Source organism: Atheta coriaria, unplaced genomic scaffold (assembly GCF_025399875.1).
Source record: "Atheta coriaria isolate IRGN ID8LTWV9N9 unplaced genomic scaffold, Caltech_Dcor_3.1 hic_scaffold_5_pilon, whole genome shotgun sequence".
NCBI lineage: Eukaryota > Metazoa > Arthropoda > Insecta > Coleoptera > Staphylinidae > Dalotia > Dalotia coriaria.
The window spans coordinates 5,153,350-5,179,065 of NW_027045447.1; the positions used below are offsets into that span (position 1 = coordinate 5,153,350).

Consider the following 25,716-nt stretch of genomic DNA (forward strand, 5'->3'; position numbering starts at 1 on the left):
TAATCCAATTTTAAATGTTTTTAGTTATCATATCCACCGTACTTGAGTGAGGGCAGCACCTACGGGCGGCAGAAAGTGATTCGTGTGTCGTGTCAGACTCGGTCAAATTTTCCGACAATCTTGTGTCAGCCGAGTCACCCGCAGTTGATTTTGTTATTGCGCTTGAGAAACCAGTGATAGGAATAATCATAGAAGAAATGGCGGACTTCGGTGACAATTTCGACAACGAGGTAGATCCAGCGGCTGAGTTCCTCGCTCGTGAACAGAACGAGTTGGGTGCCATCATCGACGATGATCTCAAGCCGTCCAATCCGATGTCGCAGGTCAACGGCGGTGAGTCCATCGAGCTAACCTCTCCCATGTCTCAGTCCGCCCCCCGTTTTATTTCTATCTGTTATCTACTTCTTACCATCTCTGATTATGATTGTTCACTAATGAAAATAACGTAAAGCTCGATTACTCTTCGTGCATTGTTATTTCGCACACCATGTAACACTCACCATGAATTCGCGGACTGTGCGCTTTTGAGCATGCTAAGATTTTGTGAATTTTAAGTTGAGCTTTCACTGTAGATGGTGTTCATGTTGATGGTCTTAAAGAAAATTCTGGATCCAGCTTCGAAATGATTGATGGGCTAGAACAGGATGGTTTTGATAAAGAGAACCCATCTGGTATGTATTTTTTTGGGGGCTGTAAATTCTGATCTTAGTTGCTCTTTGCAAAGTAATGGTGACACACTCTTTACTTTCTGTTTCTAATTTCATACTTACTTTTCTTTCCTTTGGCTCCTATTTGTAGAACAGAATTTTTTCAATCAGCCTATTGAAACAGGTAAGGATACCTGTACTTGGGTAGTAATATATATTTTTAGTAAGTTGTCCAGGAAAATTGTATTTTTTTCTGGGCAATTTAGTTTTTATAGTTTTTGAAACAAATGCTACTAGCTTTGAATACTATTTATTGCAAAATTATCAATTGAAGCTGGTACTATTTGAAATTGTAGTTTATATATTCTTGTATAATCTTACTAGACTTTATTGCATCTACCTTTTTTTGTATGTACATGCATGCTGCATCTAGTTGATATTTTTCTGTTCTTAGGTAATACTAATAATTATGATTTTGATATGTATGGACGAGATGATGGTAAATTACAATCAAACATTGGTTATTAAACACATTGACTAAATTACTTTGTCTTTTAGCTTCTCCATCGCCACCTCTACAAAAAGTGAGAGAGGAGCCTGAAAAGATCAAAAAGTGGCGCGAAGAACAAATAAAACGTCTGGAGGAAAAAGGTGTGTAGTAAAATTAAAGTTAAAATTGGATCACAATTATAAATATATTATTATTCTCAAGTGTATACATATATGATTGCATGTACAAATATAAATTCAAAAGTGCTGGTGCTGATAAATCCAAATTCCAGTCAGGTGTAGTTTACCTGAAAATATAAAATAAATTATTATTGTTACAGATAAAGAGGAAGAAGTAAAGAAAAAGGAATGGCGGGAAATTGCGAAAAAGGAGCTCGAAGATTGGTACAAAAATCACGAAGAAACGATAGCAAAAACAAAAGCAGCAAACAGGTAACCAAAACTAGTATTCAATTTTTACGCATTCGGAAAATCAATGATAACTTTTGATACTAACTTTCATATTCATATCTCTGGCTGGTTTGACCCAACTAATTCTGTTAATATTATTATGTTAATGTAACGCCCGCTTATACAAATGTGCTGTTCTCATGCTTGCGTTTTCCGAAGGGATGCGGCGAAGTAAGTATATGCGTGTGCTTCGTTTTCTTCTATCTTAAACTCGTAGATGTGTAATATGTTATTGCGCAGTCTGTACAGTGCATATTTTATCTGATCACGACCAACAATGACTATGTTTGCATCTAAAAATCTCGTGCCGGTGCGATATTAACATCTTGTCATTGTATATTAGGAATGCTGAGAAACAATTCGTCGCCGACGATAATGAAATAGAACCGGGCACGGAATGGGAGCGAATCGCCAAATTGTGCGACTTCAATCCTAAAGCAAAGCAGGGCAGCAAAGATGTGTCGCGTATGAGGTCAATGATTCTGCAATTGAAGCAATCGCCTCTGCCAATGAAGAACAATGCCTAATTAGACATTATCTAGTATGTAAAACGAGAAATATACATATTCTATTTAATTTTATTATTATATTTTGGTTAACTCAATGTTTGTTTGTTTCATCATAGATTGTTTTGTGTATGATTAACACGATCTAAGTAATTGAATTGTACTATTGTTTATCCGCCCTGTATTTTTAATTCTAAGTAAGTGGTGGCGATATTTCATCTTATTCACGTGTATACTTTAATGTAATTCCGAAACAAACCGAGTATTATGTTCAGACGAAAATACTACTGATACCGTACTGATTCATTTTAGTAATGAAAATTTTAGATTGTAGCATTTAATATATAATTGCAATCAAATATATCATGTTAAATTAAAGTGAGCACCGAAATTTTGAGTTGATTGTTGTTGTATAGCATTCCGTCGAATTATTAGTTATTAATTCGTTTGTGTATAGTTGCGTGTCATGTATCTTGTTTTATAAAATTACAACAACAAATGATATGATGTTACAAGATACGAACATTTAACAATGAGCGAACTATAAGCCAATGTTGAACGCAGTTTTGTTAGGAGTTAAATGACATGCAAAACACACAACAATAATAATGGCAAAATGTAAAAATCAGAATGTAAAATTTGTGCAAAACACACTCAAATGTGAAATTACTTTTAGAAGAGAAAAAACTAGATAACTAAAGAATCGTTGCTTGAAAATAATGTGTAAATGAATTGAAAGACAAAAAATGACAAAGATTATGATGAAATATGAAAAATATTAGAAATAAAATTACCATTCTATAGCCCAGTTAAGCTGCTTCAAATTCTTCAGATGTTCGGAATTAAAGTTGTTCATTTTATCTGAAATAAGAACGTAATTTAAATTTATAATTTCAGAACTAAAATGAAACATTTTTTCAGGCAGATAAAAACTTTTTAATAATATTTAATCTATTGGAAGTATAGCAAGCGGAAAGCATTGACACAAAACAAGAAAGTAAAGAATCCAACCTGCACTCATATGCCCCCGACACGAGAACACCATCAACGCCTTGCATTTGGTGGCAAACAAACTCAAATCAAAGTCTTTGATTTCTCTGCAGTGATCAATTCTGATATCTTCCAAGATGTCAATAAAATCACTATTAATGAGAGCATTCATTCCCTCATCTGTTACCTATATAAATAATTGAAAACACATTATAATTATGGGATATCAAACAAAAGTTTTATGGGATACTACCTGTGAACCAGATATGTCCAACGCAATCAATTCACGCAAATGCAGCAATGCCTTCAGCCCTTCATCCGTAATATATTTGCAATTGCTTAAGTTTAATTTTTGCAACTTTGGACAACTCGCTGCGATAGCACTCACGACTTCGTCCGAAACAGCATCACAATTTATAATGCGCAAATCAAGCATACGAGGAAAATTGGCAAGCGCTTCAATAATTGCCTGCGACGATAAGTTTGCCATGACCGAATCGCCGCAACATCTTACAAGATGGTCATTTGGACGACCATCGATGCGCAAAACTTCTAGATTTTTGCACACCTCCAACGACTTCATGACTTCGTCGTCAACAGCATAAAATGTGAAATTAACTTCATCCATTTTATCATGAAGCATTACGCTGATTATTTTCTTGAGATTGACGCTTTTATGTTGGATGAAGGCGTGGGATGAGAGGAACTTTCGGGCGATGAGAGACTTCACGTGTGCAGGAAAATACTTAACACAATCCAATTCTTCGTCTGTGTAACGGTCAAGGTTGTTCATAAATGCTTGCACCGCGCTGGAACTATGATTTGAACGTTATACTAGGACTTGTGCAATTCAAGTTTTAGATTAATGCAGGTATGGCGTGTTTTAAAAGTGTTATTGTATGATAAGATTAATATTGTACAAAAAATGTAGAGAACATTAAAAACAAACAAAAATGGGAGAAAATTAACTTCCAAATAATCAATATCTAACAAAATTCGACTTTTATTTAAAAAAAAAGATGATGTTTTTTAACAATACAACAGGGATTCATCCGTTGGTATTTACTTATTTTAACAATTGTTATATATTTTCAATCCAGAATGCACATACCTGAGTGAGAATTCGCCTTTAAAGCACTTACAGTCCAATAATGGATCATGATGGGACTGCTGCTGCGGACGGTCAAGAATGAATGGTTTTTCGACATTCCATGCGCGAAACATGATTGAAATAAAATTAAATTCCAAATATATTCTTAATTTGACACAACATAAACAGGACGACCACGACTGCGACACTTTTGTTTGGGTTCTGGCAAGAACATTGGCCGACTGCCCCCACAGAAACACACAGTTAGCCATGTGATGTAAAACAAGCTCTGATTGGTTGAGTTTGTTTTGTTTCTACCGCTTGTTTTGATCGAAATCGATTACAATAAAAAATAATTACAATGAACTTAAATTTGAACTAAAGTTTGAAGATTAAGATTGAATATGGACTTATTCTAATTTAATATTATATATTTCATTAGACTTTACACGTATGACATTTGAATTATTCATGTAGTGCCCTCGCTTTTGAAATATAGAAACTAAAGCGTATCTACTGACATCCGTGACATGTGCTTGATTTTATAAGTTCAGTGTGAGTTCAGTCTGGATCAGAGTCGCCTTTCGATTTTGGTTGTACAAATACGGTACACTTCACTGCCATTCAAATATAACGCGAGATTAATTAAACATGACAGATTTTGGTGATACAAACTTTGCTGATAAGGCCGGCGATAAAGAATTGCAAGATTTCTTGATGATGGAAAAACAGAAGGCCCAGTTTAACGCACAAGTGAGTGACTTTTGTTCTAACCTAGAAGCGACATATTCCCGATTTCGTCTATCGGCGTATATTTAGAGATAAATTAAATGTATAAAACATTTTTTTTCATTAGATTCACGAATTCAACGATGTGTGCTGGGATAAATGCATTGATAAACCAAGCAACAAACTGGACAGTAGAACAGAAACATGCCTCACAAACTGTGTTGATAGATTTATTGATGTGTCTTTGTTAATCACAAACCGTTTTGCGCAATTATTGCAAAAAAGTGCATAAACTGTATCTCACTAAGTGAACAATTTAGCATAATGTAGAAGTTATCAAAATGTGACCGTGTATAGATAACTTGTGTGAATATTATGGAAGCAATTTTATTATGTGCTAATTCCAGCATTAAGTTTTTTTTGTTAAAATTTTCAATAAATTGATGTTTGTTGAATTTATTTAGTTTTATATAAAATAGCCAAGTCAATCAAATTGTCTACAATAATTGAAATATCGTTATTGTTAGGCCACCCAATTTGCGCGTTCGGTTGCTTTACAAATGTAGACCTTGGCTGATTGCACACAGATCGGGTCGAGTGTAGCCTTCGTGGTGGATGTATTGTGAGCAGCTGTGAATTTATTTAATTATTATTTGTGGGAATTGTACCGCAAATGATACATTTTTTTATTCAAATTATCCCAGAGCTAGTACGCATGTACCGTAGTGTGTTTTTCGCGATTTATACATAAATTTATTCGTGAACCGTTTTTGATATTTAATAGCGCGTGAGTTATTTTTAACGATGCGCTATTGCCACCCCAAAAATTACGCCAATTTCTCTTGTTTTGCCTTTCGAGATTTTCATGGGAAATTGAAGAGCCAATTGGAATTCATGACTAAAAGCATCTTCAGGTTGCTACGCAACGAGCTACAGGAGGATTTGTTTTCAAAATGTAAGTGATGAAGTTCTGTACTTTTCGAATATTGCCATGAATTATAAAGGAAGAATGAAACTGACATCGCAACACTTTTTGTTTTGTTTTCAATTTAATTAGACTGAAGAACAGCGAAAGTCATGGGTGGTTAATTTAATTCATTCAACGAAAAATTCAAATTTTAAATTTGAAGATCACGCTTCATCTGGGTTTAACTTATTGCATTTGTGTACAAAACTGCTATTCCTTTAGACTAGGTGGTGCATGCACACTGTCGCGTACGTGTATCACGCGGACGCAGCTAGCTAAGTGCATGACCACTCACTGCTACATATGCGCGCCACATTGCTTGACACACTTTGTATTTTTGTGAGGTACTCGAAAGTGTCCTCAGACGGCGCGACAATGCAGTATTATCTCAAAATATTCCAGCGAGTGAATTTTGTCTTGTTGCATCGGTGCGTTAACGACGAGCACACATTCCACACCTTCGGCTCGTGTTATTCTTTGATATAAATTGGCTAAATCGCGTTATATTTCCCGATCGCCGGTGATAATTAGTATTAATAAACGTGTTTGATATGTTATCAACTATTTATCGCGTGTGTAATTTTCTTAATTCTAAATTTTGCGTGTTTCATTTATTCACGTGTTTCTGAGTCCGTTGCCGTCGGGCGACGGTCGGCGATATTTTGTGAATGCCAATAATTAATTGACTGTGCAAAACATTTGTGTCATCAACAGAGGAGCATGGACTAATTTTCAACCTGGTAAATATTGTCATACCTTTCATTATTTTGCGAATAACAAGAATTTAAATTTCGAGATTGCGTTCCGACGGAACTATAATTTATTTCAACATATAAATAATGAAAATAATGTTATGTTTCTTATTTATTTCAGTATCTAGCAACTTACCTTCGATTTACCGTCTTCCATAACTGGTAAGTAAAATAATTTCATTATTTATAAAAAGAGTTACTTTTCTTCGTTTCTTTTTCTGCATTATTACCAAATGACAAAGTTTTTTCATTAGGAACAGAAATTTGAAGTTATATTTGGAGAAGATTCAGTAATACATATTCCTCAACTTCTTATCTTAGTAAAATTTTCTTAAATATTTGATGTAAAAGCGTAATATTCAGCATAATACTTTTGAATTTCATAAATCGAATTTAATTATTTCATTAATTTCATTTAATCTAAATTGTGGAACTACTACCTGTATCATTTGTAAATGGCACTAGCATGAACTAAAAATCATAAAACAGACTTGTATTGTTTATATCTATATTGATCAGCAAACGTAGGCATTCGACATGAGAATTGTGTTTGTTTTGAATACGATTTACACTTTTTTATTACCGTGCGTATAGCAACGTCCAAACTTGCCGTGTGTTGTCGTTGCCATCCTCTCCAGTCTCGCTCTGCTGGCGTTTTAGTTGAGTTTAGTTGAGTTATATATCGCATGTATCGTCTATTGCTATCTGTTGCGACCTTGTTTGCTTGGCTGAGGCCAACTGCATGCAATATTTCAATACTTTGTCTTATAGAAAATTAATACTTTTCAGTACGTTCCTCTCTATCTCTTTTAGTTTATAAGGTATTCACTACCGAAGATCCTCAAAAAACATGCAGCACTCCCCTTTTCCCATTTTTTCTTATGAATTATAAAATTATAAGAATATATATTAGAATAATAAATTCTTATGAATTTCTAATGAATTAATCTCTTAGATCTCCAATTTCACTAGCTTAGCTAATAGAAAATGGAAGTCACTTTTACCGCTACCCTTATACGGTGCCCTGAATGGGAGTCACTTCTACCGGTATTCTCGTACAGTGCTCTAAATGAGAGTCACTTCTACCGCTACCTTCGTACGGTGCCCTGAATGGAAGTCACTTTTACCGCTACCCTCGTACGGTGCCCTGAAAGAGAGTCACTTTTTCAATCTAGTGTGCCTTTTTTTCGAATTTTTAAAACTTGCAGTGGTAAACGGGCCATATCTCGCGAACCCTTCTTGATATTTGCATTTCTTCTACGGATTCTGTTAGCCCAAGAGGCATTCTTGAAGTTGCAATTCGGTTCCATCGCGAAATTTCGCCTTAAGTGCCCAAAATGTGCATTTTTATTTTGTGTATTAGAATATTAGAATTACTAGCTTCCATGTGACAAAACAGTATTTCTTTAGTTTTGTAATATACAGTGGAATTCCGGTAATCCGGAGCCGGCTTGATCCGGCACCTCTTGTAATCCGACATGGTCATATGCCATATGTTTGTACTTTAGGATTTGTAATTTGTCGGATTACAAGGTACTTTTTTGTAAAAAATTCCGGACTGTAAGGGGTCTTAAGCAGTTCTCTATAATCCGACAATTTAATCCGACACCGCCCTGCAAAGTGATTTGCCAATATGGTGTAGAAAGTCTTGAAGTTTCTTAACGTCGTGTTGCATTTTTCTCTAAAATTGAAAATAGGGTCTAAACCAGCGTTTCTCAACCTTTTTTGACCCGCGGACCAGTAGAATTCGTTAAAAAAAATTGCGGATCAGTGATATTTTCTTAACAACAAATTTTTACTAAGTATTTATAAAGAACTGCTACGTAAGTTAATTGTAACATTTTTATTTTGGTTTGCTTACGTGATGGGAGAAATGTCCGCGGACCACTGATGGTCCACCGTATCGTAATAAACGATATAGAATTAAATTATCTATCAGAATCCGGTTAAGAATTTAATAAAAATTAATAGTTCCATGCATATTGCGAGTACAATTTTTCTCATGTTCAACACTACCACACTGAAAGTATCAGTGTTTACAAACAAACAAGTTTCTTTATCTCCTGCAGTTATGTGCGGTGGTCACGCGGTTGGCGTGCGTACCACGTTAGTCTTATTTTTGTCGTCAGGTGATCTGGACGCATATTTTCGGTACAATATTTTGAGTTCCTTAATTTTATGTCGCGTTATTACGTACTGTTTCTAAATGCTCCTTCGATTGTGCACGGGTGCTGTGCGGCGTTCGTTAAGCGCGGATTGTACATACGCAGAGGTAAAGCGTGAGTGATGTTCCGTCGGCCGTCGGATACTCTTTTTGTATCATAGGTACGGGTATTTTAGGATGATTTTTGTCACCCTTTTTAAATTCTCCGTTGGGTTGTATTTGTTTCTTGCAGGAATTCTACCTGCAACCCGCAAAAATTTGCATAAAAGGGTGATTTTTGTCACCCTTTCTCGTGAAATGTTTGTATTTATTCGTGTTTGCGCGTGATCTAAGCGGCTCACTAACTTCAGCGTGGCCTCGAAAGATACGAAATTAAATTCTCCGTCGGGTTGTATTTGTTAGCGGTAGAAGTGACACGCGTGCAGGGCACCTTACGAGGCTAGCGCTATAAGTGACTCGAATTAAGGAACCTTACGAGGCTAGCGGTAAAAGTGACTCGTGTTCAGGGCACCGTATGAACTCGGCGAAAATTTGCACGATCTGATTATTTTTTCACCCTTTCTCGTGAAATGATTGTAATTCTTCGGGTTTGCCCACGAACTAGGCGGCCCACTAACTTCAGCGCGGCATCTAGAGATGTGGAATTAAATTCTCTGTCAGGTTGTATTTGTTTGTTGCAGGAATTCGACCTGCAACCCGCGAAAATTTCCATAAAAGAGTGATTTTTGTCACCCTTTCTCGTGAAATGTTTGTATTTTTTTGAGTTTACACGCGATCATAGCGTCTCAATAACTTCAGCGTGGCATTTAAAGATGCGGAATTAAATTCTCCGCCAATAAATTCTTTTCTAATGCCGAGAAATATTGAAAGTAAAAGTAGATTTCGTGTATGTCGGTTGTTTCAACATTGTGAAATTTTAGTTTGGTCTTTTCAACTACGAGTTTATCAGTACGTTTGTGTATAAACAACTTTTTTTGTTCGACTGACGCGTATTATCGCTACGTACCAGCCTGGTACCTGGCTAAGCGAAACGCACACGGCAGTCGTTTCACCGCGTGGTCCGCGAACGTGTTTCTCTAATCGCCGTGCGTTTTGAGGTTTTAATTGGATTAATCGTCTTGTACTTTTTCGACCATCAGGCAAAATTTTCGCACTAGGCATGTGTGCCTGTTTTGTTTAATGATTTGTGGCGTTTAGAGTCTCCTTAAATAAGAAATAAGTGTCCATTAATCGGTGCGTGTGTTTTAAGTTGATAGAATATATTCCAGGATATAAAATCCGTTCATCAATGCATAGGTGTAATTAAATTTTATTACGGAAAGTTACGCCGGTTTAACTTAAATTGATTTTTCTATTTGAGTGATATGAAATTTGCATGTATCATCTTGCAAATTACAAACACATGGTATGTAACATTTTTATCAGAATTCTTGGTTCCGTTTCCGAAAATAACATGGATGATTTAATTACTACCAACATTGTTTTAAAAAAGTATCTGAAGATTATTAAAATTGGCAATATTCATATGGTCGACCACGCTCTCTCTGCCATCGGCCGTCGGCTCGGCCATCTTTTTGCTGAACACGTGAATGTTTTTAATCGATTTGTATTCCTTAGCATCATTAAATTAAGAAGTTTCTTGTTGACCGGCAGCTTATTTGAATGTTTTCCGCCTATCAATTTATGTCGGTTACTTTATGCAGTTGATGCAAATTAATAAATATACATTCACACTATGTTAAAATGTAAGTGTTTAATTTTTGTACCATCTTTTTGCTCAATTTCCCCTATGATTTTCGGGTAAAATCTTGGATTTTATATTAAAATATTGTTGTTTATTTGTAACTTTCCCTCTTCATGTTGTGAATATTAACTCCCTTAGTAGTTTCTTAAGTTTTCTTTTTGTAACACCTTGTATATTAGTTTTCATAGCACTACGTAGAAAATCGCCGGTATTTGGGTGGTTTGAGTGTTTTTTGTTCCAACTAGAGACTTTCTTTCTGAAACACCCTATATATTAATTTTGCTTTGACTGTGGTTTTTAGGGTTTTCCTCATTGCCCTTTAAATTTTCTTTTTGTGACACCCTGTATGTTAGTTTCCCGGAGCCTCGGATGAAAAACGAATGATATTTGTAGTGTTAAAATGTTTTTCTATTTTCACATTAAATTTTCCTTTTGTATTACCCTGTATATTTGTTTCCCTTTTAACAACGTAGAAAATGGGCTATTGCTAATTTCTTTTTTCGGTAGAACTTTTGGCATGTGCGCGGCTATGCAGGTCGTAAGTCCTGTTTCAATATGGCGGCATGTATTCTGTTAACTTGTAAAATATAAACTTGTATTCTATTGTTAATAAATAAATAGTAAGATATATTGACTGCTTTGATTTGAGTGCACCCTTTCTATCATTTCAGGAACAGGTCTCTAAGAGAGTTCTCTCTCTCAGGGGATGATACCCACTATAAAAATTGTTAAGGTATCCTGTGTGATTTGTGTGCTGCTTCTTTCATTTCAGCTACAGGTCAGAACTTGTAAGAATCTTTTAAGTGTCACCTCTCTTGAGGCGACTTAAAACTTAGAAATATTTGAACAAAACCTTATAAGGATTGTCCTTATAAGGAGTTCCCTCTCTTTGGGGGTGATCCCCCACCATAAAAATTGTTGGTATGCCTGAGTATTCTGGGGATGAAGCGTAGAGACATCGTAGCTGTAGGATGGGCCGGGAGCAATGGACGCATCGAAGCAGTGGACTGTCATAACGCCATGCCGCCAAAAAAATTAAAAATCTCATCCATCCACTCTCCTATTCTTTTTCTTCTATCTCCTTCCTCCTCTTCTCTACTCTGTTCTCTTCCTTCTGTCTTCTATTCTTTCTCTTCACTGCTATTAGATCTTCTACTTCTACTTCTCCTATATTTCTCTGTTCCCCGTTCCTACACTTACTACTTTCTTACTTCTCTTATTGCCTCTTCATTTGTATTACAATTTCTCTTATATTTTATTTGAGTTTACATATGAAACCCAAATTACACCTGTTATTTTTATATTTGAGAAAAATGCCTTCTATACCTGAGATTCGATCCGTGTCTACTAGCATGCCAGCAGGTGCACGTATCCACTCATCCACCGAGTGATTTTATCATTGACATTTGATTCTTCTATTTATAATTCTATTTTATTTAACTTTTTAAAACAACAACACAACACAAACAACAGCTATATATTGTACACGCTCGACGCAAACGGGAAAGCAGAAAGAATTATGAAGAATTATATAGTATTACATTATGTTTTATTAGCAACATTAAAAACTACATACATTTATTTAAATTGAAAATCATAGACAGTTCTTAAATCTCCAGATAGTAAAACTTGCCTTGTAAGACGCACATCAGTAACATTTCTGCGATGGAAACGGTAGACTCCTTGGCACAAGTGCTCCTAAACTTCTTCAACAGGTATCAACGTTGTTTATTTATACTAATTAAAACACACAACACAAGGTGCAAGCAAACATTAAAACACAAACAACTACACTACAATACAAAACATTTACATATAAAAACGAATTCTACGAGGACAGTACAACAAAATGTATGTACACATTAATACATAAGACAATACAGTAAAATCATAAATGTATTTTTACTGAGAGCGTTTTTAGTCTATTTGCACTGGATTTGATTAAAGGATCTACAATTGTTTCGTCTAAAAACGCCCTCAGTGAAAATACATTTATAAGTTAAAAATGTTGCACAACATTAGCACCACAACCCAAATATTCTTACAGTAACGTCATATACACAATAAAAGGAGTTCTCAAGTTATACATACATAATTACATATCACAAATAGCACTCAAGGAAATGTGCTCCAGAGTATGACACGCACGTACACAAATCTAGGATTACGCGCACTGTTGTTGAAGCTTCTCTAACAGATACCGTGTTGAAAATTCTAGGTCGCTCCCTTCGCAAGCTATATCCAAAAACCCCAACAATTTTCCCCCACATGTGAAAATCCAACTTAACCACCTAATTTTCGACGTTAGATATGTTGCAAACGCAACTTCTATGACAAACTAATACAACCCCACGGAGAATTTAATTTGACATCACTAGAGACCGCGCGGAAATTTCCCGCCTCCCTCGCAAGCTATTCCGAAAAAACTCCAACAATTTCACTCTTCATGTGAAAATTCCACTTAACCACCCAATTTTCAAATTTACCAATGTTGCAGGCGTCGCTCCTGCAACAAACTAATACAACACGACGGAGAATTTAATTTAACATCCCTAGGAACGCCCCCTTCGAGAGTTAAAGCTAGACAACAACAGTGCGGCAAATACCCTTATCCGCATTACCAACAAATAAAACGCAAACTCGTCCTATAAACACGACCAGGAATGTGAGGCGTTTAAATGTGTAATAAAATGTAAACTCTTGATAACCTTTTTTATAATGACGTAAAAATATGTACAAGAAGGTTTATTCTATCTATTGTATGGGTAAAATCCGTCCTTAAATCAGCTAATCTTTATAAGTATCGTTATAAAGAGTTTACATTGCATATTATTCCACAAGCATTCATCAAATTGATTGTCAAAGGTCCCTAAATATATACAATTCTAATTATAAGTGAACTAAAAGAATGCGTTCGTGGTTTAAAAATCGGGAAGTTTCTCTTGTACCCTTCCATGTGCGCATTATTTGTACTGGTTTGAAAAAGGATGTGTGGGCGCAAATGATTGCAAGACGAGCAACAAATTATAGAGGTATCGAATCCCGTTGAAACTAAGGTGGTCTTCAAGCAATAGTCCACTTGGTGTCCCTTGGGGTTGATGTCGTAGCAAAGCCAGTGAGATGACATCACATCGAATGTCAGGCGATTCTCCAGTGTATGTTCCACCGTAGTATTGCATCAAGGAGTTCCTTAAGCTCCAATTTCTAAAATAAAAATAATTAATCATAATAAAAGTGGAAAAGTTTAGAAATTTGATATTTTAATAAAAAGACATGTGATGCGATGTGAAGTTCACTGCCGCGTATAAATAAAACAGAATTGACATACAGAATTTACAATTCCAGCAAGCATAAATAATGAATTCTATACTATACCTTTTATCGCAGTGAGCATGCAGACGACTGGAAATGGACAAGGGGGACACATCAACTGACGTGAATTTAACACAAAATGCTCAAAATTCTAAAATTAAATCACAATTAATCACAATAATACTACAAAATAAAATAAAAACAATCACCAAGAATTTAAGTAAAATCATATTTAAAAACAATATTACTAGACACGGATACACAAGTTTAAGATTGTTGATTCACCGCACGCAAATAGATAAGAATGTTCACAAGATAAGATTCTTCGTTCTAACCCGGCATAACATTTAAAAAATACAGAACGCCTATGAATATAACTTCTAGAACGATGCATAAATTAAATTGTCATTTTTTGGTAAATTTATAACTTTTTTGAGGTTAGAAAATAAAAATTTGAAAAATTCTAATAAACGTTGCTCAAAGGGTAGAAAAGAATGGAAAAGTTTCAGCTAAATCAAAAAGGGTCGGGTTCAAAAGTGGTCGATTTGGCATGGAATACCCCTTATATATCTTTTAAATCTTTTTAGTGTCGTATCATTAATTTTGAAACCACAACGATTCTAAAGAACTTTTACTTCAAAAAACACACAAAATCATAGGAATTTGGCAGCGATTTTAAAACTTTGCGTTATACATTTACCGGCATATAACACCTACGATCTAAGCGCTAAACCGCCTTGATAAAAAATAAAATGAAAACTTACACTTTTATGCTGGACTAATTTCTCTGCACTTCTTGAATTTGATATAATGGAAAGTATTGTTTTACGCCAGGTACGCACACACTACACTCGATTTACGGACTGACTGACCTACGGGATCACGAAGTATAGATATATACCTACTTCGTGTACGGGATGTACGGGATGAAAGCGATGAGAGTAAACAATATGGCGGAATGCGTGCAGCGCATGTGCAAAGCACGCAGTGTTACACGATTTTATAACAGAAACAATGAATAAATAAATTCAAAGGGTTTTATATTTGTTTAAAAATACGTAATCTATTATTTAAAATTCAAATTATGTTTTATATAAACTTAACACTATTCCTCAGATTTCAATTTTTAAATTGAGATTGGCATATTTCGCCTCAAGGCGAAATAATATTGTACGAGCGACATAAAGCATTTAAATTAATCCGCATACTTTCTTCACCTAATAAATTACAGCTATTAACTATGCAAATATAATAAAAATATGAATCATTGTTTTAATAAATTGATCGAACACCCGTTGTCACAAATGCCTGAGTAACCTTCGAGTTCGGCGTGATCGGCGTCAAACAGCGCCACTGTCGCAAAACAACAAACAACATGTATGACAGTTGACGTGTTATTTCAAAACGACTTCAGTTCCACAAAAGCGAACACAAAAACCACGGTAGCAGGTTTTATTTTTGGATTATCTACCACGTTTCGCACGGAAATACGCTGCGCGACCTTGTTTCGAAACGGGCCATTCAAATTTAGATCATCTTAGTGCACTTTCCACGGAAATAAATGAGAAAAACATACGTTTAACCTTAAACGTATTCAAAGTTTGCTGCACCTCAGTGCTGTGGCTCATGCCACAGAAATAACAGACAAAATGGGTGAAAAGGAAGACAATGATCTGGTGGTAAACAACACGAAAACTTCAATCGATATGAACGAAAGTACTGATGCAATTGGCACAAAAACTATATTCTATGGAGTATACATTCCTGCAGATGTGCAAGTGCAAGAAACAGATTTATTCATGAATGTGTTTGATAACAAAGTAGAAGCATTAAAGCTTGTTAAAAAGTACAAAAAAGCCAGGTTCAAAGCATTTGATTACAGTAAAGATGCTGTAGAATTTGCTGAGAATGGATCTGAGTATCCAAACACAGTTGTAGAAGTTGTCAAAAATGGGGATAGTCCTAGTGTTGGTGAGAAACACAGCCCATTCAGGGGACCCACATCACAAAATTTGGTCAAGCTGAGGAAAGGAATTGAGACTGGTGATGTTGATTTTGTTCAGAAGACTATATGGGATAATCCAAGATATTTGATTGGGGCAGGGGATACACCATCAATACTTCAAGTAATACAACCATTGTTTCTAATAATATTTGTGAATTGACTGATTATATTTTAGGAGGGATTCAGATATAATGCCCTTCATGTTGCAGCAAAAGCCAAAAATCCAATAATGTGTGAATTGATCTTAAACACAATCTCTAATATCAAGTTCATTAAGAAGCTTTATGTAGATGACAAAGAACCAGAGGAGAGGGCAAAAATATTGCTAGATTTATACTTGAACACACCAGATAAGGGACTTAATGAAACGCCCTTGCATTTTGCTGTTAAATTTGGCGCACCAAAATGTGTTGCAGTGTTTGTTTCATTTCCACAATGTGATAAAAATTTACGAAATAAACACGGGAACTTACCGAAAGAAGTTTGTAACTTAATTCATAGACAAAACTAATTGCAATATCTAAACAATCGAATATTAAAATGTTACAATGTGTTTCAGATTATTTGTGATAGATATGATGGACCAGACGCAAAAATATTCAGTGAAGAAATCGCTGGTCTGCTTGAAGATAACTTCTACGTTCCAGTTCTCAGGTCAGAAGATAATTGTGCGCCACCGATTATCGGCACACCATTTTCGCCCACCAGTCCACCAGTAAATATACTCAAATTCATTATAAATGGGGTAACAGTATATGATACATAATGATGCTTTTAGAATTTTAATCAAGATCCGCTTAGTCCACGAATGGAAATTCACGCATACGCCGGCCCAATGAATAAAGAAGGTGCAGAGAGATTTCGGAAAATGATGAAGACGCCTCCAAGAATATTAAATTTTGGCAGTCCACTACGTACACCAGCTACAATTGCGTCTCTTAAGTTAAAAGATCACGAAAAAGGTTTAGAACGACTCGGAAACAACCTCGCTAGAAAAATGGACGTGCCTTGGAAAGAATACTGGCCCTTCTTGGATAGTTTCGTCGACCTTGCATCCGAAGACGGTCTGCGACAATTCGAGAACTATTTAGCCGAAAAGATGGCTGCCAAGTATAACTGCGATACCCCGTCACCGACAACATCAGCAACACCTCCATCACGTCATAGTGGAGTGGGTAAGCTTCCATGTTTTACCGAGCATACAAGCTTAGCGGACCAAATGGCGAGCAATCGAAGCGCGGAATGCAGCCCACTCACGGAGCTATGTCGTGCGTTACAAGCATGTAAATTAAATGATAACAGCTACTATTCGCCCAACAACAATCACTCACACTCGAATATAAATGGTGGTTATACCAATGGTGTTTGTGCTATGAACAATAATGGCAACCCAATTCATCTCCGCGACTCGGAGACGATGAACGGTCACGAATCTCTTTCGTTGACCCTTAATCCCACTTTGTGCATTGAGAAATCCCTGCAAGTTTTTGCAAAGCGTATATCCAATGATATTATTTATCTTATCGACGCTGAAAGTGAAACCTGTACGCTTATAGAGACACAAGTTAAACAATTGCAGTTGCTGATGGTGAGCTACCGATGCGACAAACGTTTCGAAACAGTTGATATTTCGATTGCTCATTCTCGCCTCGCGTATTTGATTAAAGCGCAACTCTCTAAATATCTGCACGATATGTCTGCTAAAGGAGTCATGGAACGTCTAGCGTCCTGGCTGGATTTCAGTGGCACGCACGGAGACTGTTTCTCTTCGGATGATGAAAGCGCACAAGGAGGCAACAGCCCAATGCATTCGAAAAGTCAGCATACAATTTGTCTGTTGAAATGTTTGCGAGAATTTTTAAGTAGCGATTGTGTGCACGAAGATATTGTGTCCGAAACGCAATGCGTAGACGTCTGGAATCATATGAAACCGTGCGGGTGTACATGGGAATGTAAAACGAAAAAGCAAAATGGCAGCAAGCGATTGCATTTGAAGAACAAATTCGCTTCTTTGGTCCTGCACGATATACCCAGAAAATTGTCGTTTGAAGAAAATAATCCTGATGCGGGTATATTTAACAGTCATATTTATCTTAAAAAACTTGCTTTTAACTATTTTTCTTTTAGTTATTACATATGGAAATAGTGATACATCAAGCAGTGAAGAGATCGATGACGACACCGATGAAATGTATTACACCCCGCCTGGTACACCTAGTTTATTAGAAGATGATCAAGATGATGATGACATGTTCCAAGAAACTCAACTTCCAGATGATGACATATACATTGAAGGGTAAACTCATCTAACTTATCTACAAAATCATACAACTTGTATAAATGATTTACGTTACAGGGATATTCCAACTAAAATCGACTACGCAGCATTTAACGCCTTAAAGTACGCTGAAGCTGATTTGAATTCAAAAGACTATCCCAATATATGCCGATGGCATCATGCTGTCGGCATGTACAATGAAAAGGAACGCGTTAGGTAATTTGCACGAAACTATCTAGACCCAAATCTCTACACATATTATTTTTCAGTTGGGCAAGTCCAAGTGTAGTAAAATATAACATCGGATCACCCAGTGTTACATCAACTCCTGTATCCCATCGTACAAACCGTGGCAACCAAACCGCGAAAGACATTCTCTCATCTTCGCCACCGTACACACCGCCACAATCATGGCTGCGAGTGACCGGTGCCAATTCACCGCGCGCCAGCCTGAAATTGCAGCGAGGTAACGCCAGTTTTAATACATAAGCAAAATTCATGCGCGTTGCGTTTATTAAAACTCGCAAAAGCAACAAGTTATTGTTTCGAAGACAACGGTGAGTTATTTATGTGAAGTTAGCACATGTTTTGTTCGTTCTACAACACGTATTCCAGCCACTATAATCTATAAATTATGTATACCCGTCTTTAAAAATGAGGTGGAAGTCCATGTGGACAATATATTATGTAATTTATTTATAAGATAGTTTGAAATGTTCCCTTTTGTTCTTTCTTCCAATGGCAAATGTGCATTTTATGTGTTGAAATATGTAATTGATAAGCGAAATGAAAGCCGCAAAGAATTCTAAAAACCGCATAGTCTTCTAGTTTGTAAGAAATATGCATTTATGCAAAGCACAAATCGAAAGTTTCAAAACAAAGAACTGTATTAAAGATTTTAGACAACATTTACCAAGAAATAAGACTGTTGAATTATAGCTTTCATATTAACTTGAAAACAAAAATACTAATCAACCTTTACAACATTACTCTTTCAACTGGTTAATATTTGGGTGTTGGAGTATAAAGTAAAGACTTCAGAGTTCAAAGAAGAATTTGCTAAGATGTGAAATGTATAAAATAGTCAGAAATGAAACGTGTTAACACAATTTAAATAAGTTAGGCGATGAAGATTGATATATTCAAGTAAGTTTACCGCTGTAAAATTATGTGATGATTATATTTTTCTATATACTTAACAATTAAACTAATCACAATAAAAATAAAATGCCAAAAATTTATACACAATGGATTTTACAGTAAAATAAAAACGTATAACAGAATTGTTTGACTTAATTTAATTATCTGAATAAGTAATGTACTTTTATCACACGTTTATTTCAGACTAGATTATTACAAGATAATTCACCTAACAAGCCAACAATAACCATCAGTTTTCTTTTGTTGACTAGAGGATCATAAACCCAATATTTCAAATGTTCATAAACTTGACAACTGCATTTCAGCAACATTAAATACCAATCCAAATTAATCTTAAAACCCAAAGGAAAATTGTGAAAATGTAGTTTTTTGTATGATTTAGCTAGATTTAAATAATGTTTAAATTATAACTCACCTACATCCAGCCACATTGGAGATGAACATCGACCAGCTTCCTCACTTACATCCACGGTTGATATCGACGTGTTGATGATCATACCACTTGAGGTTGTACTGTTATAAACATCAATTTCTTCATCTTCTTCACATATAACATCTATTTCAGGTGGTTTAGATTTACATTCTAACACAACTTGAGGTCCGTCACCAGCAGCATTGCATGTTTCTATAACTTCTGTAAATTCATGCGTTTCATTGGTATTGTTCACACAGTTTTTTCCCGGAATATTAAGTTCAGAGTGGATACTCTGCGGGGTCGGGTTGTGACGTGTTTCAGTTGGAAAAATCTTAGTTAGACTGTCACGAATTAACGCTACGTTGCTCTGAAAGTTCTGAATTAAGCAAGCTGCGTTAGAATCAACAGTGCGCAGAGTGCCTTTCGGTAGTGTTTCAAAGTGTTTGTCAATAGCGGCACTTTCGCGTTCCAGTTCAAGCAAACGTTCTTTTGCTTCCTGCAAAACTTCATCTGTTGGTGTAATTTCGTCGGAACTGCTACATGGAATGACAATACAGGGAGGTTTCTTTCGGCGTGATTCATGGGGTGACGACGCAGGACCAATCTGATCTATATAAATCAAATATATAAATAAGTAAATCATGATTCTATGTGGTACGCATGACCTTACAACTAACGACTTTCTAATAAATAAAACAATTGAAATGTGCCAAAATTATTTTATTCCTTAGAAAATCCCCATTGACGTGCAATCGCTGTGCGTATGTAATAATTGCATACATTAACTATACCATCAATGTAAAAAGGTTGACCAATTAATTGTAAAGTAGTACAGATAAAATTCAGTACCAAACTGAAGGACAAATGAGTAACATTGGTGCAGAACCTATGCACTCGCAAGTAACCGATTAAAAACAATAAAATACCTTCTTCGCCGCCGTCTTGAAAGAAAAGACGCATATTGCGCATGGAAATAGTTGATCGAATTCTTCCATCGTAGCCACGTGATTCAAGTTGTGTTAAAAGAGAATTCGTTCGGAGAAGTAACTCCTGAATTTTATTCTGATATGATATGTTTTCATCCTTTAGCTTGGTGATTTTATCCTGCATCTCGGCGCTGCTCTGCTTCAATTGTGTATTTTCAGCAACTAATTCAACTTCTCGCTGATTTTCCATTGTTTCAACACTCGCCGTGGTTCCTGTGATGGTTTTCGTTCCTGTTTCCTTACATTCAGTTTTTCGCATTCCCGTTTCTTGCTCACAAGTTTCAATAACAATCGGTAATGCTTGTTGAGACCGCGATACCAATCGTATTTCGTCAAATTGCTGGTCTATTTGGCTTTGCCTATTCTCAAGATACTCCTGACGCTGCTGAAGCGTCAATTCCTTGGTTAGCAACGTTACCTCTTGTTGTTTCAAACGCGCTTCTAATTCTTTTATATGAGTGTTTAATTCATTAATATCATTATACTTAGCTTGCACCTGATTTGTTGCTTCATTTAAATTTGCTTTTGTGTTTTTCAACTCATTTTCTAATCGCTTCTTTTCTTGTTTGTAGAATGTCTCTAATTTAGCAACCTTTTCTTTGTATCTCTTTATTTTACACGACGCCTCATGATGCATTTTCTTTTTCATTTTGGACAATTGATCATCTTTCAACTGCTTCAAACTTGAGACTTCTTTAACAATTGCTTCTTTAACTAATTCACAAATTTGTAAAATGGTATCAATGTGCACACCTGCTGATCTGAACAAGCCAATCATTGATTCTAGATTTAGTGAATTCATGTTTTGCTTGCTCAGCCAAGTATTAACATTCTCTTGTTTTGCTGTATTACATTGTCCTATTAAACCTGGAACACTTTGCAATATACATGTAAGCAATGACTCCTTATCATTTGATTTATAGTTCAAAAGAAGCATGTCAGCCAATTCTGGCTGTCTATTGAAGCCTATAGCTTCTAGGATATCACTCAAATCATTCTTTGCAAATCTAAATGCAGGACTTTTGTTCTGGCAATCTATGGGCTTAGATGGAAACACATTGTTTAAAGGTACTTCTGAACTTAATACGGACAATGTGTAGTGATAGTTTCTTTGAAGCAGATACTCAGCAATTAATAGGTTTTGTGCTTGAAGTTTTGGTGATATTTCAGGCTTCTTTGATATAATTGCTTTACCCAAACAAGTCTCCTGCAACACATTTACCATCTGCGACCGAAGGTGTGCCCTCAAATTTGATAAAATACCCTTTTCTTCAAAGTATTCAAACAATGAATGTTGGAACTCCTCAGTACTGAGTTCTTTGCCATGAATGATGTTGAGTGCAGGCTTGATTTTGTCTTCCAAATCCATGATATTGGTGGATGAATAGAGAATAAATAATTTCGTACGGGAATTTTCTACGAACCTCTTCTTTCATTTGATTGACACTTAATTTATTGTTATTCGATTGTTATTTAAAGTTGTTGATGCAATTTCAAACGTCCCGAACACAACCATAGGAAATTTAACAATGTAAACAAACCGACCGCGTGGGTTACCGACGAGCAAGTTGCCTAATCGAACATTGCCGATGATTTATAACATTTTTATGTCTACATGAACTAATAATTTGCAGTTTTTATTAACACTGAATATAATAATAATAGTAGTATGAACTGAATTATTTGTTTAGGTTCTAAAATTCAAATAAAATGAAACGTATAATTTGTACTAGAACCGAAAGATGGCGCCACATATATCAAAATCAACCATAAAATCAAAATAAATATTGTATTGTTTACATTTTTTGTATGCATTATAAAAAACATGCACGCGTTATTTCTATTAGAACCTGACAATAAACGAAATCAATAAAACGTGTGTTTTGACATCGATGTTTTTTTAATACCAATGAAATATAAACGAAATTAAAATTCATAATCAAGCATATAAACGCGTAGAAGTATTTACGACATCGCGATGCGCTTGTGCGTTTTGCTATTATTAAATAAAACAATGTTTGAAATGTTTGCCATCTGGTAGGGCTGTTAAATTGTGACCGCAACGCTAACTCGTCTCAAATATCGATTGGCAAGTGTGCAAATCAATTACTGCAAGTGCGAGCGCGAGAAAACGTTTTTTCAGAAATTTACCGATTATGAAGAACCTAGTACCTACGTGTCTATGTCTCAATCGTTCAAATTATAATGAACAGGGTAGTAAAATATGTCACGCTATTTACCTATTTACATGCTTGCGATTTTTTACAATCCCAACGAAATAGCAATAACAAATAAATAGTGTTGATATCATACTGATTTAATTGCCGTAAAGTCATAACCATAATTTGCGCAATTTATTCACAGTTTTCGAATTACATGAGTCTTACCAAGACGGCTATCCTTGGAATTTGGTTTCGTATACAATATCACAATAATTGCAATTTTACGGAGTTGAGATAACCTGAGTGAGTTGATTTTTAAATTGAAAATGTGTTGTAAAAGCAATAAAATTGGTACAACAATACAAAAAAAAATCAACATTATCCCAAAATTTATGGAAATAAACTAATCTAAACAATGTGTTAACTTGAAATTGTTAAAATGCACACTCATTTACAAAATATTGCAATAAAAAGTGGTTAAAAATTACCCAAACATAAAATTCTCATTATCATATTGTTTATTGTGTTTTAACTCCATATTAACATGCAGCAGTCTTCTCAAATGTTAATATTTTAATAGTTTTACAAGTTTTACAGCCTGCGATGCAATAACAAGCCACAGCTTGATTCCTAAATAATTGTTGAATAGTTTTCACAGTTGGACGACAAGGTGGCCTCATTGGTCCACGCGTAGAATTACAAAAAGCCACATAAAACGTGTGATAGAATCAACAATATACACGGGTACTAAAAATTTAACTCGCACTTAAATTAAATACCATCATAAACCAAAAAATTATATTATTTTTTCGGCTCCTCTCAGAAATACACACAACTTAGTTTACTACTCACCAAATATTAGAAACAATAAACGAAAACCGAACGTTAAATATTCATTGTGCGTACATTGTAAGTCAAAAGTCAGTGGAGTCGAATGATGGGAAATTCAATTTGAGATAAACTAACACACAGCATAATGTCCTTATAATGAAAGAAACAAATAAGCATCGTAACGATGGAAAACGAAATAGCGCTTTAAGTGCCATGTATAAATCATTGTCGTGCGTAAAATGGTGGATGATTTATTGAGTTTGGTAATTTTTGGGTTTATTTGGTGCTTTATTCTTTTATTTAGTGTTTTAACTTTATTACGCATTCGCTTATTGTTTTTAGCTTGTGCTTCACAATCGTTAATTTTTATTTTTAACGGAAAGTTACTCGTTTTGTCTAAAGTTGTTTGATTTATGTTTAGATATTCATGGAAGCTATGAATACATACAAAGTTACTAATCAATAGAATAGAAAAAAGGAGGCGCCATTTTATTTAACTCCACACGTGTATTTGATAAAACTTAATCGAATGATACTGTTATATTTTCCCAATTTTACAGCACTAACAAGTTATAAGTCAATCATAAATCAAGCAATTGAAGCAGACAAAAAGCATTTGAAAACCACGCGGTGGGCAGTCGCCATTGTTGCGCTGATGTTTGGAAAACCAACTTAAAATAATAGTCACCATTCTATGAAGGCTGCCATCGTTTTGTTCCACATTACTGTTGTCGATTGTGAGTTCTGGGGTTATACGATCGATGCCATTGTTCGATTTATTTACGATCAACATAACACACTCATACAGTGTGTCATTTCAGTGTATATCAGTTCTAACAGAAAAAAGGGAAGCAAGTAAGAAAAAGATGCCCAATTTTATTGCCCTCAATTTTCCGTTTTTAAGGAGCAAGAAAATTGATATATTGAGGGTGGCCGTCATAAACGTGACCGAGTTCTAATGCTTTCTGGGCCATCTTCTGGCCAACCATGCTATTCTTTGCCATTGTAAGCATCCATTTGTTCTTCGTGGCATTCTTGCATTCTTGTCCGCGTGTGCGCATCGAAAATCTCTGGCTAGGCTTTACTGTGTCATATTTTCTCATTTTTACAACTCTGAACGTGAATGTAGGTTATAAAACTGACCAAAAGTCAATGCGTTCTACATTGGTCGAGTATTTTACAACCGGGGTGTAAATTATCGAATGAATCAAATTAGAAATCTGAAAATTTGAACATTCAATGTAAAGTTAACAAACGTTTCAATACTCAATATGGTAGAATTCGAAAGTTTAAAAAACAATTCATACTGTGATAACTGGAAAAGCATAGAATCTAAGAATTTGACTGTTAAAGTTTTGACTTTCAAATCCGTTTATCTATAACTAAGTGCAATTGTATCATTAGGAACTAAATGTTATAAATCTCATACATATTTTAAGATTAACATTTGAATAGCCCCAATAAAATATTTAACTCTAACGTCAATGTTTGCATGCAATTTCTTGACTTATTAATCCTTTGCCAGGGGGATTATTATTTGCATATATTGGCCAAAAGAAATTAACGCATTTTGTGCCATGGCACATACCAAATTAAGTTCAAATTTTAATTAAAAATATTAAATATCATACAAAACAGAAATTGTTGGTAATAGGTATATTGAGGTTACATCAAATTGAGTAATTTCCAGAATACACGATTCTCGTGATCAGCCCAAATTCTAGGGACCAGCGCGCTTTGAAAGCAAAACACCAATAGCACATCAAAAACAATTTCAAACGTCGATTCCGTCTGATCTTTTATTCGGCGGCGCGTCCACGCCGCGCACAAATAATACACAACTACCTATTTGCCATCATACGAGTGCGTGCAGCTCTAACGAGCACCGAGATGTGTTTCGTATCGTCCGAAACGTACCCGCGTAAATATTTATCACCGTGTGCCCGACTGAGCTGCGCATCGTGTGTGTGCTCTGCGGCCACTTCTTGATCAATCGGATCGATGTTTTCCGCATCAA

At 35.5% G+C, this 25,716-nt stretch overlaps 5 protein-coding genes and 1 long non-coding RNA gene across 10 annotated transcripts; 3 read left to right on the plus strand and 3 right to left on the minus strand.

Annotated features, from left to right (window-relative positions):
• Nucleotides 1-57: 57 nt before the first annotated feature.
• Clc (clathrin light chain) lies at nt 58-2,921 on the plus strand. 5 transcript variants are annotated; one of them, XM_065303554.1, is made up of 8 exons: nt 59-333; nt 573-671; nt 799-831; nt 1,102-1,146; nt 1,206-1,298; nt 1,478-1,589; nt 1,767-1,778; nt 1,951-2,921. In XM_065303554.1, exons 1-8 carry the CDS (start codon nt 198-200, stop codon nt 2,132-2,134), a joined length of 714 nt encoding a protein of 237 aa, XP_065159626.1. In that variant the 5' UTR covers nt 59-197; the 3' UTR covers nt 2,135-2,921. The 5 variants fall into 5 exon arrangements, with proteins under 5 accessions (XP_065159629.1, XP_065159626.1, XP_065159628.1 ...); XM_065303557.1 differs by lacking the exon at nt 1,102-1,146 and having other exon boundaries at nt 58-333; XM_065303556.1 differs by lacking the exon at nt 799-831.
• LOC135792808 (protein AMN1 homolog) lies at nt 1,324-4,592 on the minus strand. The gene is made up of 5 exons (XM_065303553.1): nt 4,215-4,592; nt 3,357-3,918; nt 3,125-3,290; nt 2,908-2,974; nt 1,324-1,444 (listed from the first exon to the last, which is right to left on the minus strand). Exons 1-5 carry the CDS (start codon nt 4,463-4,465, stop codon nt 1,441-1,443), a joined length of 1,050 nt encoding a protein of 349 aa, XP_065159625.1. The 5' UTR covers nt 4,466-4,592; the 3' UTR covers nt 1,324-1,440.
• Nucleotides 4,593-4,719: 127 nt separating this feature from the next.
• Nucleotides 4,720-5,377, plus strand: Tim8 (translocase of inner membrane 8). The gene is made up of 2 exons (XM_065303561.1): nt 4,720-4,946; nt 5,050-5,377. Exons 1-2 carry the CDS (start codon nt 4,845-4,847, stop codon nt 5,212-5,214), a joined length of 267 nt encoding a protein of 88 aa, XP_065159633.1. The 5' UTR covers nt 4,720-4,844; the 3' UTR covers nt 5,215-5,377.
• A 6,699-nt stretch (nt 5,378-12,076) lies between these two features.
• On the minus strand, nt 12,077-14,833 carry LOC135791787 (uncharacterized). The gene is made up of 3 exons (XR_010548119.1): nt 14,626-14,833; nt 13,925-14,012; nt 12,077-13,753 (listed from the first exon to the last, which is right to left on the minus strand). It is a non-coding gene; the product is annotated as an uncharacterized lncRNA (long non-coding RNA).
• Nucleotides 14,834-15,224: 391 nt separating this feature from the next.
• Nucleotides 15,225-19,427, plus strand: Ankle2 (ankyrin repeat and LEM domain-containing protein 2). The gene is made up of 7 exons (XM_065302325.1): nt 15,225-15,987; nt 16,042-16,347; nt 16,426-16,581; nt 16,645-17,935; nt 17,994-18,162; nt 18,223-18,360; nt 18,414-19,427. The coding sequence occupies exons 1-7, from the start codon at nt 15,511-15,513 to the stop codon at nt 18,631-18,633; spliced, it is 2,757 nt and encodes a 918-aa protein (XP_065158397.1). The 5' UTR covers nt 15,225-15,510; the 3' UTR covers nt 18,634-19,427.
• A 36-nt stretch (nt 19,428-19,463) lies between these two features.
• On the minus strand, nt 19,464-22,256 carry LOC135791786 (uncharacterized). Its single transcript, XM_065302326.1, has 3 exons — nt 20,647-22,256; nt 19,721-20,329; nt 19,464-19,637 (listed from the first exon to the last, which is right to left on the minus strand). Exons 1-3 carry the CDS (start codon nt 22,073-22,075, stop codon nt 19,633-19,635), a joined length of 2,043 nt encoding a protein of 680 aa, XP_065158398.1. The 5' UTR covers nt 22,076-22,256; the 3' UTR covers nt 19,464-19,632.
• Nucleotides 22,257-25,716: the final 3,460 nt, after the last annotated feature.